The 20,209-nt window shown below is 33.7% G+C and overlaps 2 protein-coding genes across 2 annotated transcripts in view; one reads left to right on the top strand and one right to left on the bottom strand.

Annotated features, from left to right (window-relative positions):
- Positions 1-18,181, top strand: part of Wnt6 (Wnt oncogene analog 6) — a 31,274-nt gene extending 13,093 nt beyond the window's left edge. Inside the window, exons 2-6 of the mRNA XM_089711165.1 lie at positions 4,272-4,492; positions 16,450-16,556; positions 16,873-17,079; positions 17,393-17,533; positions 17,808-18,181. Coding sequence (XP_089567291.1) covers positions 4,272-4,492; positions 16,450-16,556; positions 16,873-17,079; positions 17,393-17,533; positions 17,808-18,128 — 997 coding nt within the window. The 3' untranslated portion in view covers positions 18,129-18,181. The remainder of the gene's footprint in view (positions 1-4,271; positions 4,493-16,449; positions 16,557-16,872; positions 17,080-17,392; positions 17,534-17,807) is intronic.
- On the bottom strand, positions 18,157-19,939 carry LOC149490741 (tolloid-like protein 1). Its single transcript, XM_089711150.1, has 6 exons — positions 19,876-19,939; positions 19,579-19,764; positions 19,253-19,437; positions 19,041-19,182; positions 18,835-18,968; positions 18,157-18,759 (listed from the first exon to the last, which is right to left on the bottom strand). The coding sequence occupies exons 1-6, from the start codon at positions 19,937-19,939 to the stop codon at positions 18,196-18,198; spliced, it is 1,275 nt and encodes a 424-aa protein (XP_089567276.1). The 3' UTR covers positions 18,157-18,195.
- Positions 19,940-20,209: the final 270 nt, after the last annotated feature.

Here is a 20,209-nt window from a genome sequence, read left to right on the forward strand (position 1 = left end):
CTTAACCACAAGCTCAGTAACCATTAATGAAAGCCCGTAAACACTGAAAGTATGATGTTGATAAAATCATTTCCTACGCTTGCAATCGCGCGGCTTGCTCGTAAATCAGACGCATCTTGACTTTTACTGTTGTAGTAAAACAACGTTACCACTAGTTGTTTATATTAATTAAATTCTTGATTGAAAACTCTTTCCTGTAAACTTCATGGTTTTGCAATGAGTAAGAAGGCCCGAAACCGGGTTCATTGTTGCAAATTCCTTGTTTTATGGCTTTATTTGTATAAAAGTTACTATAAAAGATATTGTTTAATATAAATATTTGTAGAATTCTTGTAGGTTAGTTTTTTGTGGTGTAAATAGGTAAGTGGTGTATTTATAATCGATTTTGTTAACTGATTTCCAAAAATTGCGTTTATGGTAACTAAAAGAGGACATAAAATCATCATTAGGCAAACTGTATGAAAAATATTTTAGTGTGCTATTTGGAGTCAATTAATAATATTGGTCTACTTGTTATCAGTTGTACTAAAACTTTTCGTCATTTATAATAATTTAAATAAACGTTATTTTCCAGAAACTCTTATTATTGAATGATCAGCAGTTAATACATCCAAATTTCGTCTCACAGCCCTGTACCTTATACCTCAACCTTAAAAATATTCAATAAATATTCCAATCATCTATCAATATCAAACATAATAAAAATCGTAATTGATCATAAAAAAAAACAAGTACGGCTTTCGCTTTCGACAATTTTAATTAAAATAAGTCGTCCGCCCGCACACAGAGCGACTGTTATCAGACTTTCCTCATTAATTGCGCAATGTATCAAGCACATAAATAAATGTCATAATTCGGATCAAGTTGTCAATGTGTTTTTGTACAATAGCTTGCCTAAAGCAATTAAAGAATCCTCATCAATTACTATTTTTAAAAATAAGTTAAAGACATACTTAACTAATTTCGATAGCTGATTGTGTTATACTAACTGCAAAATTGTTATTTCTCATATGTGTAAAAGATCATTGTATTGTTCTTGTTTATTTTATGAGATAAATAAAGTTCTTTAAACCGAATGCTGTGAACGTTATTTAACGATTTTTATAAATAACCCTTCTGGAATTAGTATTCGAATACAAAGCATAATACATAAGAATTAAAATAATTAATGCACTACATACATATAATAAGAGTCAAAATATTAAAAAAAAATTATGATTATAAGCAAAATCTTATTTTTGAAGTGAAACTTCTTTAGGCGCGTTAAGAGTAAATTTTCAAGGTCGCGTCATGGCAATAACGTCACGTCATGGCGTGATAAAGCGACGATTTTGGTATATTTGAATCTTGCCGAAGAAATTTCACTTTTGACAAGTATGCTCGGCACGCACGCTTTTTTACTTTTGTAGAACATAAAAAGTCGTAAACAGTGTACATCTGACAAAAAGCGGAAAATATAACCAGTCCGCTTATCGATCAAATAACGATTCTATTCTTACACACGCTTATTATCGAATCGTTAGTCTTAAAACGAATGTAAAACAATCGATCAGTATCGAGACCCGGTTCTCGGTAAAGTCTTCAGACGTGTCTAAATTTATTCGAACTAGCTTTGCACTCTGCTTCTCTGACAATGAACTCTTATCGAGTAAACAGTCGATCCGTCAGCGCGTCCTGGCGCACATCTCTCACCAATCGAGTCGGATCGTAAATCGATATTTACCGGCGAGAAGCACATCACTAGTTGTAGTAAAAGTCGACTTTTACGACTGTTTCTGTAATTATGTAACGTAACGATTTTGAAATTGATCATAGATTTTTGTTTGAAGATGTTTTACATTGCATAGCACTTAAAATGATCGTGTTTATAGAGTACGCCCTGTAAATTTCCGTTCAGTTAAAAGCGCAAACATGTTGCATGATGTAAAGAATCTTATTTTGTAAGAAATATCTCAATTTTATTTAATTTATCAAACAGAAATGGAAGGCTTTAGTGGGGAAACTTTTAAAGCGCGTAATGCTCTACGAAGGAAACTCTACAAAGCTCTGTAAAACAGTATAAGATTGATAAATCCTTCATAAAATGTGTATATATGTATAATAGTTACTAAAAACACAATTATTCTAACCTTCCAGAAGAACAATCAAACAGAATACACATAACTCCAAATCACTCTTCTTACAGTAAATCAAACAAAATATATTTTTCATTGAGAAAATACAATAAAACTACACTACTTGCTCATACAAAAAAATCAAGGCGATATGATACTTGGTACGACAAAGCAATTGAGCTAATAAGCGTCGCTTAAAATTGTTTTCCTATAACTCCATCTGCATCTCATCGGATTGAGACGACGTGTGATGTAAACAGGCTAAAATAAACTTCATTCACAAGTTAGACGTAGTGATTGAGTAACAAACATGCATGATAACAGATTGTGACGCGCGGGAAGTTTGCGAAATTTTTAGGTTATGTGTGTAATAGATAGATGTGTGTAATAGATCGGCAACTGTGGCACAGTATGGGGGAGGCCTACGTCCAACAGTGGACTTATCCGGGCTGAATGGATGGATGGATGGATGGATGTGTGTAATAGTTTGTTTATTTTGGTACATGGTGTTTTTCTGAGTATTTAGTAACTATTGTAAAAAATGCATTGTTATTTAAATGCAAATAACGTTCTTGTGAATTTTAATTTCACAAATTAAACAGTTTAAAACTGTTTAAATATTGTAAACAAAAAAGTATCTACATAAATACGTAGCAAAATAATATAATAAATGCTATTTTGATTTTGAAGTCAAGCAGCAAACAGCTGTTAACAGATTGGTGACTAAATGTTCAATATACTTACATCCAAAATTGCCTCAGCAGTAGGAACTCCTACATAGAATATAATACTAATTATATACAACTAGGTTATTAATCATAGCATGGTAATTTATATAAAATATTATCTAATAATTTGTCTTCATATTGACCAAGCCATTCAGCAAATAAAATGCCATAAAACAATACAAAACACCAATAAAAATGATTGTCATTTCATTCAATATCAAAAACAACTTGTATATAATAGCCTCAGGTCTGTTTTTTACCTCCTACGGCTACGTGGGTGAAAACTATTGACTAATATCTATCCAAAAGCAATTAACAGATGCAATAACTAAAATATTATGTCTTAATTACCCAACATTTTAAGAAGTATCAGATAATGGGTTTAATAATTCCGGTATATATAGGTACGTTTGTTGTGCGTAGGATATTTAGAAAAAGTAGATTTTTGTAAATAAACCTTATTATCAAATTGAATGTGTATTACATTAACTAAAAGTAATAGTTAATGTAAATAAAAAAAGTCATAAAAGTAATGATTATCCCCTATGAATAATACAAAATAATCTTATCTTACCTTTCTTATATATAAAAATGAATCGCAAAATGTGTTGGTAAGCGCATAACTCGAGAACGGCTGAACCGATTTCGATAATTCTTTTTTTATTATATTCCTTGAAGTACGAGGATGGTTTTTATGTAGAGAAAACGTAAATATGTACCACGGGCGAAGCCGGGGCGGACCGCTAGTCTATAATATAAAAATGAATCGCAAAATGTGTTGGTAAGCGCATAACTCGAGAACGGCTGAACCGATTTCGATAATTCTTTTTTTATTATATTCCTTGAAGTACGAGGATGGTTTTTATGTAGAGAAAACGTAAATATGTACCACGGGCGAAGCCGGGGCGGACCGCTAGTCTATAATATAAAAATGAATCCCAAAATGTGTTGGTAAGCGCATAACTTGAGAACGGCTGAACCGATTTCGATAATTCTTTTTTTATTATATTCCTTGAAGTACGAGGATGGTTCTTATGTAGAGAAAACGTAAATATTATGTACCACGGGCGAAGCCGGGGCGGACCGCTAGTACATAATAGATTTCTCTTAATATACAAATCGCTATGATGTATGCAATATGCATGTCGTGGCCATATCGTCTATACATTACAAATTACCTTAAAACTACAAAGAGGGTTCACAGAGGAGCAAAATAGCGCTCATGAACAATATTAAAACATTAAAGTCAATCATAATTCAAAGTCACAACAGTTTAAAACCTCGCTTAATTTACCGAAAACAATCTAGATACACACTCACTCACATACACACACACACACACACACACCATACACACACACCATACACATACACACGCACAAATACATCTTTCAAAGCTCAACCATCTTAACAATGTCATTCATTCCAGGGCGTCTGGCAGCGCAGTAATCCTGGACCCTCGCATGGTCTGCAAGAAGAACCGGCGTACCCGAGGCCGTCTGGCGCAAATCTGCAGGAACGAGACTGGTCTGCTGAAGGAGATCACACGAGGCGTGACCCTCGGGGCTACGGAGTGCGGGCACCAGTTCAGAAATAGACGTTGGAATTGTACTACACAAAGGCGCAGTATGCGGAAAATATTAATGAGAGGTTAGATTTTACATAGTATTATATTATCTTTGTAATAAAGAAACATTGAATATCGATACTGTTTTTAAACTGGCGATAGGAACTCTTTGGTCGTCTCCTTGGTATAGTTGTAAGTAGAGAGGAACAACCAAGAAGCTATAAGTTTGATCTTTAGAGGAAACTCACACACTCATCGATATTTAGTATATATAAAGAAAAATGATGAAAATTTATTTGATTTCACTTTTAATTCACACACATAAACTCTTTTAAAATTAAATAATACCATTTATGTCCAAAGTTGTTATGTTATACGCAGCACCATCAATATAATAGAATAAAAATGTAGACGCTTCTTAAAAAATATCAACTCACAAAAAACTGCTATATAAAACTAATTAGTACACTTCGCCTTTACGTAATAATGTATCATGATACTTTGCCACTAATAACATTTTATTGAAAGACGAAAATAAAAAGAAACATCAATAGATTTATCGGTACGATGCGATGAGTTCATCAGCATTTAAGATATTGTAAAATTTGGGCGAGGATCGCTACCTGCCACCTTTATTAGTCGATGGACAAAAGAATGCAAAATGTGTTAAATCTAAAAGCTATCTCTGGCTAATTCGATTAGTCCTAAAGAGTTGATTTTATGCGCGCGCTCGTATATCTAATGCGCTGAGATATCGCTATTTATGCCTGTCTGACGATTTCCAAATCGATACCCCGTTAATGACTTTTGATTGTTTCGTTTTATTGATGATTTAATCACTGCATAATATAGATTTATATTTTTTATGAGAAATATGATAACGTCTTTTTTATTTCAATAGTGTATTAGTTGCGTGGATTTTTAATTAATATGCAAACTTTTTGCAGGATAATTAACTCGACGTGCATTCGCGTGATTCATTAGTGTAAATTAAGTGGTATTTGTCACAAATTCGCCAGACACGAGAAATATTTATAAACCTGAATAAATTAATATTTTTTTCTCGTGTTTGTTACTGTTCACTTTTTGACCCAGAAGTCGAGAAATGAAAACAAATAATGTTAATCCGAATACATTTATTGTGAGATGAGTCGTTGGAAATGTCAACGCGTTTTTATTGTTTTTTGGGTATCGAACGTTTTGTTAATGTAAAATACATTAATTAAATGTTTTATTGTTTGGAACGATAGCTTAATTCGTTGCTTTATTTATTCGTTTTTGATATTTATATGAAATAAGAACTGAATTACTGTTTTATCTGGTTATTTATCATTATGCGATTTGCAATTATGGTCTAACGTTTTTTGCTGCAATAATTTATCATTTAGTCTTTAGACTACTTTAAATGTATTTTATTTTTGCTTGTTTATTGCACCCAATGTTTTTACGAGACTGTTCGAGTCTCCATTTGTTTCAATTTGAATTAATGAACTTATTAAGCAAAGCTTGTATTTGGAGTAACAGTTTTACAATTAATACAAAGTTTTAAATCTTTTTAGGATTGTTATATTATACTGAATTGATTTGATAATTAATATCATTCTTTTCTTTTCGTAATAAAATTTGAGATACATGATATTCATGTTTTAATAATTGATTATCCCGTCTAGTTTTGAATTTGAAGCCTCACTGCACGAATGAAACTGTTTATTTTGTATTTAAAATATAACACAAAACCCTTCATCATAATAGTCATAATCAGTATTGACTTGGATTGACGAACATCAAGTCTTATAATAGGTCCTCATGTACTAAAACGCTATAAATTTTCCTAGTAGTTAATTAATTTATGTAAAAAATATACCTACCCTGTATATCAATGGGAAAATTTCACTTCAAATAGAATAAGACACGAGTGTTTTATAGTAAGGTGGTATAGCAACAAATTAGGTTAAAAGCTTATAAATTGCTGCCAACAGCTTTGGGTGGCGGGCTACGGGATACAAAACTGAATTAGTCCCGGTTTTTTATCACACACTGATGGGGACAGTATTATATACAGGCTGATGTTTTTTTATTAAATTATTTTTTTATGATGCAATTTAAAAATGATGTAGGTATCTACTCAATGTAATGATAAGACTACCTATTCGATTATTTTACAGTGATAGTCATAGGTTAAATTAAATTTATTTTGGTATATTTACTTGTTCATACTTCAAACAAATCAAAAAATTACTATTTAAATTATAAGCAACACAAAATATTCGTATTTCAGTTTTTTTCTTTTTTAATTTGACCAAAGTTTAAAGCTTCTTTAGTTTTTTAATGTACAAAACTCAAATAGTAAACAAATGCCTCGCAACTAAATAGATTAACAAATAACCTCAATACAGTGCGAATAATTTCAACTTTATTCAATATATTTTATACTAGCTTACCAGCCGCGGCTTCACCCGCGCAGTCAAAGAAAAACCCGCATAGTTCCCGTTCCCGTGGGATTTCCGGGATAAAACCTATCCTATTTCCCGGGGTAAAAAGTAGCCTTATGTCCTTTCTCGGGTATCAAAATATCTCTACACCAAATTTCATGCAAATTGGTTCAGTAGTTAAGGCGTGATTGAGTAACAGACAGACAGACAGAGTTACTTTCGCATTTATAACATTAGTATGGATTGGAAGATTACCTTTAAGTAGGAGGATATACATATATCGTATATGGTCTTATTCACTGTATTTTGCCGAATCTTTTTGAGTTTGTTTCAGTTTATGTACGATTGCTTTGAACAATTAAGAGTTATTGAAACACAACAAAATGAATTGTAATATTTTTAATAATCTAATTATCTAAGTATACTTATTAATGAATTTTATCTTTAAAACTTCATAAATCATTTCCTTACAAATTAATGCAGCCTGTATAATCAGTGACGGGGAAAAAATCGTTAATTGGTCCCTTTCATTAGTAACTCCGTGCATTCCTCACTTCGTTCTTTTTTCTGTGTCAAAATGTTATCAATGTATAAGGATTTCATTTTTACTTAAACAACCTTATCACTTCACTTACTGTCGAGTGACCACCGAGCGTAAGTAATATATAGGTACTTAATTATAATATTTCATTATAATACTTATAATCCTGTTATCTTCAAGAAATCTACATATATAAATGTATGTTTAGGTATGGGGATATTGTGGGATATATTTAGTGTGTTTATAATTCATGACTTTTTTTATCGTGCTTGTAAAAGACGATTTAATTTTGATTTCATTTTTTCTATTTATAAGTAAGTATTTTTTACAATTACTTATTGAACTGAATTAATTAATTAGTGAATTTCAATTTCATAAAAATCAGAAAGTATAAAAGTTATGTACCTACCTGCTTTGTATTAAGAAAATTTATTCCGTTGTATAATTTACATTAAATATATTTTTATAACGATTAACTAAAAGTGGGTTGTAGGTAGATAATTTTAATTTTATTTCCTTTATATAAACCTGAAATATATTAAGGATTCGTTAATTTTTCACATTAGTTTCTTATAAAATTGTCTATCGATAGGTATGTTTGTAGGAATAATTAAAAAAAAAAGTTCATTAAAGACGAAAAAAACTATGATTTTCACACATACACACACACACCTTTACTTGTATACAATTTCGGGTTCTTCATTAAAGCACAATTGATAGTGATTTTTAGATTTTTTTGTCTGTCTGTGCGTTGGTTCGCGCTAGTCTAGAAAACGCGGAAATCTTTACTAAGCAGAACCGGGAAGGAATTCTATCTTAGAGGACATATTTTAAAATATCTAGAACAATATCGACACTAACATATTTGACACAATTTAGCAAATTTAAAACTGTCTATAACTATGCGTTAATTAATCGAACACTTAACGTGGTTTATTAAACTTAATTTCACATCTCACGATAACATAAATCAACCAGCAGTAAATAAATACAAACCCACTGAATTTACTAGTTTGTCGGGAATTTAGAATCGTAAAAGTGAATAAAAACAAAACACGTACACCAAACCCCGTGGTATACGTCAGTACTAGGATATCAAATCGTAAATCCCCGACACGTTATCTGGCTAGAGCCGCAGCGACCAATTTCGAGTTATACAAAACAGCCTAATTAAGCTATAAACAATCCCGCAACACGGTCTCCCAAAATATTGGGATCGCGTACTAATCTCGGGGAACCATTAAGTGTCGACAGGTTGGAAGGAGCAGCGGGATCACATAAAGATACCACGCGATAACCCGACTACTGCCCGTACGGACCTCACACGTACCCGCACAGCGAGCCATAAATACCCAGGAATGGCTTCATATCAACAAAAAACTCGGCGATAAATTTGGCGCCCTAAACACGTAAATGTTCTTAATTATAGTGTAATATCCGGAGTATTTTTGTTATATCTAATCTGTTCACTCGTATGGTCGCTCCCATGCAGCCGCCACGCGGATAATGGTCTTAATTTCGATATTGATTACTAATTCGGCTTTCGATTCGATGCATTCAATACGTTTTTAAATGTTAATTACAATAAGCGAATGGAAACTTGATACTTCGGTTTTTATACGAGATAAGGTATTTCTCGAAATTAATAAAAAAGTTTAATGCTCAATCGTTGCTTTTAAATATAAATTAGTTCGTACGATTGAAAAGTATTAAAATCAAAATGTTGATTGTTATAACGCAACAGTTTTATTGACTCGAAGCTAAAATTATAAGTGCCGAAATCAGTAAGACCGATTTGATTGAAAATCACCAAATGTATTTTAAATAAATGTTTATAAGTACTCGATATAACTCATGTCAGCTCTTTGGCTCATGCTGCAATAAACAATAGCTCCACTGGGCTATTTGAAATTCAAACATCAACCAACGTAATCGACGTCTCAAGCACGAAATTGTTAGTAGATGCTATATCTCACAAGCATCACGTAGAGAATCCACAAGACAAGTCTTCGAGATTCCACGTCTCTTTCAAACCTACATTATAGCATACGTCCCTTTCACCCGCGACCGAATACTGGATTATTCCACTTTATTTTTTGTATTTTCTTTGGACAAACGGCCGTCCGTCTGTCAGCCGTGACAGCCGCGCGCGCTTGCGACAATCCGCACTTGTCAACGTCCGCGTCGCCTCAGCCAACGCCAAATTAAAGAAAATGCCTTCACTATGGCAAAATAGCGTGAGATCAAGATAACTTTTTATGAACCACTCTTTAACGCATAATAATAAAATTAAAACCGAAGCGTAAGGAATTTTATTTATCGTTCGCTTCATGACGATAATGGTGTCGAGGTTTATGTCTGCGCTAAAACACGCTCATTACTTCAAAAAGCTATAACATTTATATGTATTAAATAAGACGTGTCGCTGCATATCCGTAACCATAATTTAATGCCGTGTGACGCAACCTCGAACGCGCATGTCCTTCGAAGGTTAATGTTTAACTAGGAAAAGGAAGATAACTGGACAAACCACTCGTAGCGGAGACACAGCGTCGCGTCGTCTCGGGATGCACGCTTTAACAGAGCTAATTATTCCTATTAAGCGAGCACAATCCATTCAAATTAGCCATCGGACGTACGTTGAATAAAGTATTCGCGTTTTGTGTGCGGCTGAATGACGGTGCTCCTTCCGGTGGGTGGTTGCTGTCACAACACGCAATGCGCGTCGCGGACGCACCGCACCGCATAATGAGACGTTTACTCGCATTAGCTAAAGAAATTGACAAGTGAACAATAGCGGGCCGAGGGGAAAAAGGAACGCGAAAACTGCAGAAAGAGCCGGACAGTGTCGTATCGTATTACTCGACGTAAAATATCTGGGGGAAAGGAATGAGAAACGATCGTTCAATTTAAATACGGGTGGAAGACGGGAGCGCGTGCGATCGGTAGCGTGAGAATTCGCTTTATTCGGCGACAGCGGGGCCCGTCGTAGAGCCTCTATGGGACGTCGATAAATCAAGAGCACGTTGCGACTGCGGCGCTCGTATATCGGCCAGAGGAGCCCACAATGGGTGCGCACTGACAAGCTGACACTGACGCAATTGCGCGCCGTCCCCCATCCACCATGTCACCCGACAGTCGAAACGCGCACCCCCTCCACCCCGGCCCTGTATTTATTGCGCTAAATATTTGAATTAATCAGATGAGATAAAATGCTCGTGTTCGTTCAAACATTCCGATGCGGTCGCTGTGACAACTCGATGTATTGTCCCGGTATTAAACTGATCCTCTTTAAAGAAGTCATCTGTTCTCTTTTTATAGTGTTACGCTTGGATAATTTAAGTCGTTATATTTGACGATTTATGTGGCATAAATAAGCTTAAGAGCGTGTCATAAATGTGTAATCTTAATTCAATTTCAAAGGGGAAAGTATTAAAATTGTTTCTTGTGTTTGGACAGAGACGGTGGAGGCTTCGCTGTGGCGCGTTCGGTTGTCGTCTCATTTATATGTCGCGGTAAAAACTACTATGATAATTTTATGAAGGTAAAGTTCCACAAACGCGTAGGTAGTGCAGCATACATGTTTTATGACAGCGGTTTTGCGCGACACCCGATACGCGACGCTCTTCTCGGTCTAGGAAACATCACCCATGTTTCACTCTTCGCAACTTATGGGGTTGAAGTATTACGTGCAGGAATTTAGAGTTTATAGCCGTTTAACTATAAAAAAATATTACTTACTTTATAGTAATAGCTCGGACTGAATACCTATCTAGGAAGCATCGATAATTCACCAGAGGCCATTGCTATTGATATTTTCCTTAAGCGTATCTTCAATAAGATTAATTGTATTTATATTTTTAAATTACAAAAGTATTCCATATATACTACGGTAACATAAACATAAGGCATGTTTAATCGATACTTGAAATTCGAGTCCATACATACCGTAGACTATTTCATGAATTTCCACAAGAAATAAAAGTAATCCAAAAGAACAGTGACAACATTCAATGCCAAGTGAACCGAGCCAAAACGGAGCTTATTATGAATACAATATATCAGTTATTAACCGGAATTACAATAAAATAAACTGAAAGTTGTTAACGACAAAGGGCAGAAGTTTCGCTTGATGTCCATATCAAATCTAAAATTCCTACGGGGGTGTGCGTGAATGCTCAATTTAAAGTTGCCACAGACAAACACGATCATTATCTGAGAGCGGGTTTCAGTTATCACTATCTAGCGGGTACGTCCGCTTGGCTTGTGGGCCAAGTGTGAGCTTATAGCGATTTATTTATTTAGTATGACATTTCAATTTTCTTATCTACCTCCTAGCTTCCTATTACTTGATAGACTAATTATAAATTCTCGCCTTTAATCTATTTAATATACCTATTCGCTACTTGAACTCTGTGACTTCTATTAACGTGAAAACATAAGAAACGTTTACAAAAATGTAACTGAACATTATTGAAAATTGTCCGTTGGATATTTAATTTTCGTGATGTTAAGTTACGAAATAGATTAAATAAATGAAGCTTTTCATATTATGTTCATATCTGTGCCAATATGCAGAATTTCAGCTGCACTTCTTAATTTATAATTCGCCTGTATTCAGGAATATCTTACTTAAACTCTACGCTTCAGATTAACCCTTCTTGCTAACATTTCTGCCTTTCACCGCATCGTTATAAATAAAATTAAAATTGCAAAATCCCAGCAATTTCACATATGGCCTGCGAAAGATCATCTCGGTCGCCGCGAGTCTTATCTACACAATTTGACGTACACAGAGGTATTCGCTCTCCGCTTATATCAATATAATTTATATCGCTATTGCAATTGATTAATGTTGTAATTGGACCTTTTTAAATACGATCATTAAAGCCCTGAAACTTGTAACGGGTTATTAAGGGTAATTACATGTGATTCATACTGCGTGTCGGCGGGAAAAAAGTTTGGGCTGCCGTCATCGACGGACAAATCAAAATTTATCCGAGAGGAAACTGTCGCGAGACCTAAATCTTTGTTTTTAGCGTCCATTTATACTAATTGCAGCTACTATCGCGGATGTTGTTTTGGAAATTATTTCGCTGATGTCCTTTAAATTTATCAGACCCCTAATGATTGTGAAAGGGTATCAAACAATGCGGGTTTTTATTAATCCATGGTATGTTTTTGCAAGTCGTTTGCGAATTTGCAATTATGATCGGATTTGGAATGTGATTTACAAATTGTTCTCCATATTTAGTTTCGACAATGTTTAGTTTAATCGATGATATTTATTGGTATTGAAAGGTAAGGATACTTGTAATTAAATTATAAAATCAATTATTAGAATTTCTTAATTCATTCACAAGTAGTTACTTATATTTAAGGAGAATATCACACAGGTACTAAAGTTCTCTCTCACTCTCTAACATCTGTATCAGGAAATGTCCAAATGCTTCTATTATCATTTCCTTCAGGGTTTTACGGCAAACTGATATTAAGGAAATAGACCATACCTTTAAATTAATTTTATATATTATACATTTTACCATACAATCTCATATAATATAAACATTATCACTCGTCTTCATCATCTGGATCTTGAAAGAATTTCAACTCGTGCGGTGAAGGAGGACCCCTTTCATCAAATATTGACATGTACAGAACAACTCCGAAAGTAAAATAGTGGAATATCATCACTGGATCCATGTTGTATTTAATTTAAACTAACATTTTATCAAGCTTCTTCTGGCTAGTAAATATTAATCGATGTTTATTTTTGGGTGTAATGACAATTGTAATCAAAAGTTGTTAATCAAAATGTTGGTCAAGGAGTATCGATATGCATTGTCAACTTTTGCTTAGGTGTATACACAGGGTGTATAGTGGGTGTATTATATAATTTGTACTTCGTTAATAATAAATAATAATTATTTATAAGAATGTTTTCTTGAAAACTTCATTATTTTCACAGTGCAGCGCAATAAAAATCTTCATTTCATTAGTAATTATAAAAATAAAAAATAAAACTGATGCATGAACATTATTTTACCGAATTAATTTCAGTGTAAACTCTGGTAAAAATTATGTATGAACAAGCACATGTCTTTTAAAGTATAATTTTACAATACACGTACAAAAAGCCGCCTCAGCACGTGCCCTGATCGACAGCATGTCACGGCTGGAACGACTCCAAGTATTTTGACGCTACAAAAACCGATATTATGGAAGCCGTACAGCCCGCAAGTGTGAATCAATTCGAACCATCGATTATTGATCGATTTAAAATTTCGCTGAATTATTCAGACGGACACGAATAGCGGCATTCCGCGCGCTCGTGTCGCCCGCAAAAAGCAATGTCGTAAACAGCCAAATATTGAAGACGGACGTCGTGGGAGTGTCTCAGGGCACCGCATACTCGACGAGCGGAGACGATAGAAAAAACTTAGCGTTTGGTGATGAGAATGTCATGTCCCTCGTTCCCAACGACATATTTGTGAGTCGGGGTCGAGTTTTGCGATAATTACAGTGCATAACGCGGGAGGCTCGCGGGGAATGCTCCGCTCTGAGCTCACCGCCACAGATTTATAATGACGGTCGAGTGTCGCGACCGCGCTGTCCTATTGACAGCGAATCGCACTGAGCGTAAAAAATACAATGACGCCTCCTGCTGGAACAGGAATTTCATAAAGTGAATCAGCTATTGCCCACAGTCTATATAAATTATTAAGCGCTGCTCAATTAAAGCAACTCGAATACTTTTTAGATGGCAAAATGTAATATCAGATTTTTTTGTTTTATATTAAAACACTGTCGTCTTCTAGTGTTGTAAAAAATCCACACTGTTAACGAGCGTATAATACCAAATAAAAAGAAGAGTAACATGTAAATTGTTAACGTTAACTTCTTGAAATTCCCTAAAACTTGTCGGCCACGGGCCGGGCATCCGCGCCATTCCCGTTCCCATCGTCCCCCCTCAACTTTTTCCACCATCCAAATGTCTAGCGAGATATTTCGAAATTGACATTCCTTTCATAATTCCAGCGGAGGACGCATCCTTGACGATGCCGGGCGAAATTTAATCGAAGATAAAAATACCCATGAAATATCGCAGACTACAGCGGTAAGCGCTGTAATTACTGCTTGAATTCTGCGTCTGATGGGTGTGCACTCTCGCTTTTTTGTCGCACGTCAATTATATAAATTGTTTGTGCAATAAATTTCTCTGTATCTTGGGACGGATGGTGGAATGCGAGGATGCGAGGCCTCGAGTATATGAGGCCCAATTAGCATGGCATCGATAGGCGCAGGCGATGCCGATCTGCTGTCAACTGTAGCATTGCGTAAACCCGTAGTTATCTAATCTCAATTTAATGAACACTCCAACGGTTGAGCCCTAAGATAGGTTTAAAATTTTGTTTATTACTTCCATTTGTTAATAAATGTAACGACGCCTATGCGTGTCATTTCTATTTTATGATATTGAATTGGGAATACATTGTCTTTTTTACATTTTTTTTACATTTTCTTGTCTCGTATGTGAACTGAAATGTGAACACAATTTTTAATATTTGTTTCTTCTTCTTTTTTTGAGCAACAATGAATCAGCCTACATCGGTATACATTGTTTCCACAATAGATACCTACAGTTAATTATTGCGCATATAGAAGAAAGTCCAAGTAGCAATGTTTATTACTTTCGTGTGTAGGTACCTATGTGGGCACGTATTCCATTATTATTTAAAAATATTTTTTATTCCCAATATTTTTAGTTAGTTACCACAATCGAAAAAATAAAAAGTTGGGCATCTCCAAAAAACGCAAATTCACGTAAATTGTCTTGACAGTTATCAATTAAAAAAATGGTCCAGGAATATCCGTCTAGTCAGTTAATCTTTATAACCGCGATAGTACAGAATTAAGAACCGCAAACACGATTTTAAATGGTTAGTCATGGTAAATTATGTGGTAACGACCGTTCGAATACAGAATTGTGAGCGAAATAGTTTTAATAGAACAATTTGTAGATTTTTTTGGATGACTAATGACCATATTGTATTTTTGGAATTTAACTTATATTGAATAGGTTAATATGTATATATTATTACCTTATATTATGTTATCTTCAATTGTTTCTTTAAGATCGGCTGTCCACAAAGACTAGAAATAGAAAAGTAGTCTGAATATAAAATACTTAATTCACACTTCTTTACACCAATGAATACTAGTATATGCACCGTTTGTTTGATGAATATCGAGATCTCAGTATGTCTTCGCTAAACTGTTTTTAACTAAACGGTTTATTAATTGTTATCATTAATTAGTCCATATTTCGTATCCAGTCTTGCTAAAAATGTATTCTCATACAGTTTCATGTCAAATGATCCTTACTCTCTAGTAGTGTAACTAACGAACCGTGTAACATGTTCAAATATTGTATCGAACTGCAATTCGTCAAGCCCATCTCTATTTATTACTATGGCCGTGTGAATATTGATTTTTGGGTCAACAACTTCACATTGTAATGTTATGTTAGTATTCATTTAAAACCTAAGTTAGGTACGGTAACGAATCTGCCAAAGTAACACTAAACTTTATTTTAGTGAACGACAATGGTTATATTTAATTGTGGTTCCATTGTTTCTTGAGTGTGAATTTTAAATAACTATAATATTTCTCCTTACTTTGCAGTCCAATAGTATGCTATAGAAATATCATGTACATTCAATTTCATAGAATATAAGTCTAACAGAACACTGTTGGGGTTAAAATTGAAACGAATTATTATTAGGAATAAGTACCTAGCCTCCTTCGTTCGTTTCAATTTTGTCGCACAGTTTCTATTCTGAAACTAATATTATGTAGTCTTAATACAGGTTACAAATAATTTCTTAATATATGAGGTATAGGAATATTTGAAAAAAATATTCAAGGAAGAGAAAACTCTACAACCTAAATAACAGTTTCATCATACACATAAAAATTACAACATTCAAAATACTAGGGATTATTTTAAGTAACCAACTATGTTTATAAAAAAAAATGGAGAGCTGACTAATATTTTTTGTTACAGACACCAGGGAGACCGGGTTCGTGAATGCCATCACAGCTGCCGGTGTCACCTATGCTATCACCAGAGCGTGCACGGCGGGATCACTGCTCGAATGCTCGTGTGAAAAGGTGAATAAATCCTTAATTATTCCATTTATAGCACAAATAATATTTTTATCAAATAACTAGTTTAAATATAAATTTTGTGTCTTAGGTCAGATACTATCATTTGTTTGTTGGTTACATGTCCAAAATAACAAGGACACAAAAATAATTATACGAAAATTAAATAAAAGAATAATGTTATATATCTTAAGTCTTATCTGTCTCAACTCTCACTACCTAATGAACTTAATTGAACAGTCAGTTTGATTTGATAAATATCAGTGTATAACAAATCTTATGTCATAACTGTCTATAACAAAGCTTATATTCCCATAAACAGGAAGTACCAAAGCCTCGTCGTGGACGCGTAGCAACGATACCCCTCCCACCTGCGCCGGCGCAAACAGACCGGTGGCAGTGGGGCGGCTGCAGTGACAATGTTCGCTTCGGCCTACAAAAGTCCAGGGAATTCATGGACAGCAGATATAGAAAACGAAGCGATATCAAAACGCTTATAAAGCTCCATAATCACAACGCTGGGAGGTTGGTTAGTAAGAATTTTGTTAATTTGTTTCTCGATGTCGTTTTAATTGTATCAGAAAGTATGAATGATGACGGTAATGCCCACAAATCAATTTAACAAAGTATTTGCCATTTATGAAATAACATGCCATATTTAAATATTACCTCTTCGATCTGCTCCAAACTAATATAACTATATTATCTAGTTATCACCGGTTAACTGGATCTAACAAACGGACGTTTATCGAATCCAGTTACCTAGATGGCTATAACAAAACCAAAAAGTGTCAAGCATACTTAATTATCTATGATTATTAACTGCTATTTCTATTATTTAGGCAATCAAAGCCAACATGAGGGTAGAATGCAAGTGCCATGGCTTGTCAGGTTCCTGCACCCTCAGAACTTGCTGGTGGAGAATGCCAACATTTAGAGAAGTCGGTGATAAGTTAAGAGACAAATTTGAAGGCGCTGCTAAGGTAAAGTACATTAAATAGTTACAAATAAGAATGAAATGTTTTCTGTATACGAATTTAAATGCGATTAGGTACGATATTTTTAAAATTCAAAATATTGCAATTTTATTATAACTTATCAGGTTGTAAAATTTTATTGTCGGTGGAAGATTACGTCCCGCTTATATTTGCATAAAAATATTTTCTATTTTGACATAAATCTTAATCGGAAATGTGAGCAACCACTACACATAACTTAATTATTATCAATAGATTTACAGTTCTGATATTTTAACAGGTAATCGCCAACAACGATGGTGATAGCTTTATGCCAGAGAGTCCAATCATAAAACGGCCTGGCAAGAAGGATATTATATATTCTGAAGAATCGCCAGACTTCTGTATGCCAAATTTGAAGACTGGATCTCTAGGCACCCAAGGACGCCAATGTAATATTAGCTCAGCTGGCACAGACAGCTGCGATCAACTATGCTGTAGGAGAGGTTATGTACAAAATACAATTAGGGAGACTGAAAATTGTAATTGTCAATTCAAATGGTGTTGCGAAGTTATATGTGAAACATGTTATGTAAAACGTGACATACAAACGTGCTTATAATGTGATAGATAATGTATTAAATGGTTAATTAAATAAATAATTTTAACAAACTATGTACTTATTCGTTTTAATTCTCCTCTCCTGTTGCGTAATCAGATAGATCTAGTAAATTCTTTTTTATGTTTTTTTTATCATATTTTGATTTTAATGACCGTGGTGTAGTATCATCCTTATCTCTTTTAAATTTATCTGATTGGTCACTATTTTTATCTTCATTTTTATCACTTGGTACAGTGTTGCCATTTTTTTCTAAATCATCATGAGATTTGTCGTGCTCCTCATGAGATTCATGTTTAACGTTTTCTAGCCTTCCATCTTGTGTATCTTCTTTTTTAATAGACTTCTTTTTATCCTTCGTTTCTTTAGAACCTGATACGTCAACTAATTTTTCAGGCTCTTCATCTTTTATTCCTGAATATTTATTTGGTTTCTTTCTTGGAGCTATTGCATCTTTCTTTTTTGGTTTGTAACTCTTAAATTTGGGCCCCGGCGAAAATATTTTAAGACATTCAGGAAGACGCGCATTTTCCTTTTGTTTTGATATAATAAAATTGTATAACATCTTAATTTTATGGATATCTCTATAGCTGAAACACTTTCCAGGTCCAATTTCCATGTCCAATGTAGCATCCTATAATATATTTGTGATGTTGGATTATAGTTAAAATTAATTAATAGATTAACCTCTCTTTTATATTACATTTACCTGTGGCAAAATTGTGGCTGCTCCATTCACTGTATACTTATGAGAATCATAATGTCCAACACTTTTAAAATCGTATTCAATGTCATGAAAAAGCCACTCGTCGTCTCTCAATATTTTAAACAATTTTAACTTATCTGCAAATTATTTTTTTATATATTTTCGTTATAATTCTGACGCTTCAAAATATTTGAAATTTTAAATCTTACCGGGCATAATGTTATCTTTTTTAATTTTGATGAAATTATCTCTATTAGGTGCATTGTGTTGTGGAGGTACCCCTACCAGAGATAAAATAATTTCCCCCATACCGTTTTCACTTTTTAAACAGTCATAACCTAATACTACTTTCTGAAAAAAAGTTATGAATATAATGATACAAGATACTGTAGTAACGTTTATTCTTTATAGATAGTTTTACCTGTACTCCTTCGTTTGTAAAATTATTGAAAGGATGATCTTGACAACCTAAAAGACCTTGACGATTAATAAAGAAGACCCATCGGCTGCCATCTTCTGGTGGCTGCAGCAACTCCAGGAATCGCAACCCAGTTATTCGACCTGTGTGGTCTAAAAATGCTCGAATTGTATCCCTTAATACTTTATCTGAAAATAAATTAATGTCCTCATTAACATACTTTATTCTAAAAGTGATCATGATATAAAACTACATAATCTTATCGAACTGTGCAATCTCACTTGAATATACATTGAATTTTTATATAAAATTTAATTTTTATACTCAACCAAAGGAATAGTCATCAATATAATACGGTATAACTCCTAATGGCCAAATGTGGAATTTATTCATTTCATCTTGATCCAAATCAAACCCAGTTTCTGCAATATTATCTTCTTTGTCAACATGATTCAATTCTTCTGATCCCTTTCTTAAATGTCTCAGAAGCGTTATAGCTCCATGAACGTAGAAATCTGAATTAAATACATGTAAGCATAAATTAAAGGAAGAATTCTGAAATAACCATTATTGAACTATCTATGCAAAAAAAATATTTAACAAGTAGTAAATATTACATTACTTACTATTGTGAATTAAATAAAAAAGGACAAAGATAATGCAGAAAATTCGTACAGACCAATGACTCATGTTTGAACAAAATATTTGATTTAGTAAATCAATAACTACCTACTATTTTATTTTTCAATAAAATCGATTCGCGATTTATTTTATGCTTCAATAAAATTACAATATACGAATTTTTATCTCTAATGCATTTCTTTACTTCAATTCGATAACAAAAGAATACACACTGTAACATTTTTGTATGGTATTTAGAATCTCATTGATGTTAAAATTATTTTCAAAAAATAAAAATGTTTATCAAACGTTTTGCAGATTTAAGTAATATAACCAGCA

Source organism: Colias philodice, chromosome 2 (genome assembly GCF_061535455.1).
Source record: "Colias philodice isolate Cphi_HAF_F1 chromosome 2, ilColPhil1 Martin Lab GWU primary, whole genome shotgun sequence".
NCBI classification, from domain to species: domain Eukaryota; kingdom Metazoa; phylum Arthropoda; class Insecta; order Lepidoptera; family Pieridae; genus Colias; species Colias philodice.

Coding starts and splice junctions, on each gene's coding strand:
- LOC149490741 (XM_089711150.1), bottom strand. CDS start 19,939: ATGAGTCATTGGTCTGTACGAATTTTCTGCATTATCTTTGTCCTTTTT. Junction 19,183..19,252: donor TTACAAACGAAGGAGTACAG/GTAAAACTATCT, acceptor ACTTTTTTTCAG/AAAGTAGTATTAGGTTATGA. Junction 18,760..18,834: donor CAGCCACAATTTTGCCACAG/GTAAATGTAATA, acceptor AATATATTATAG/GATGCTACATTGGACATGGA.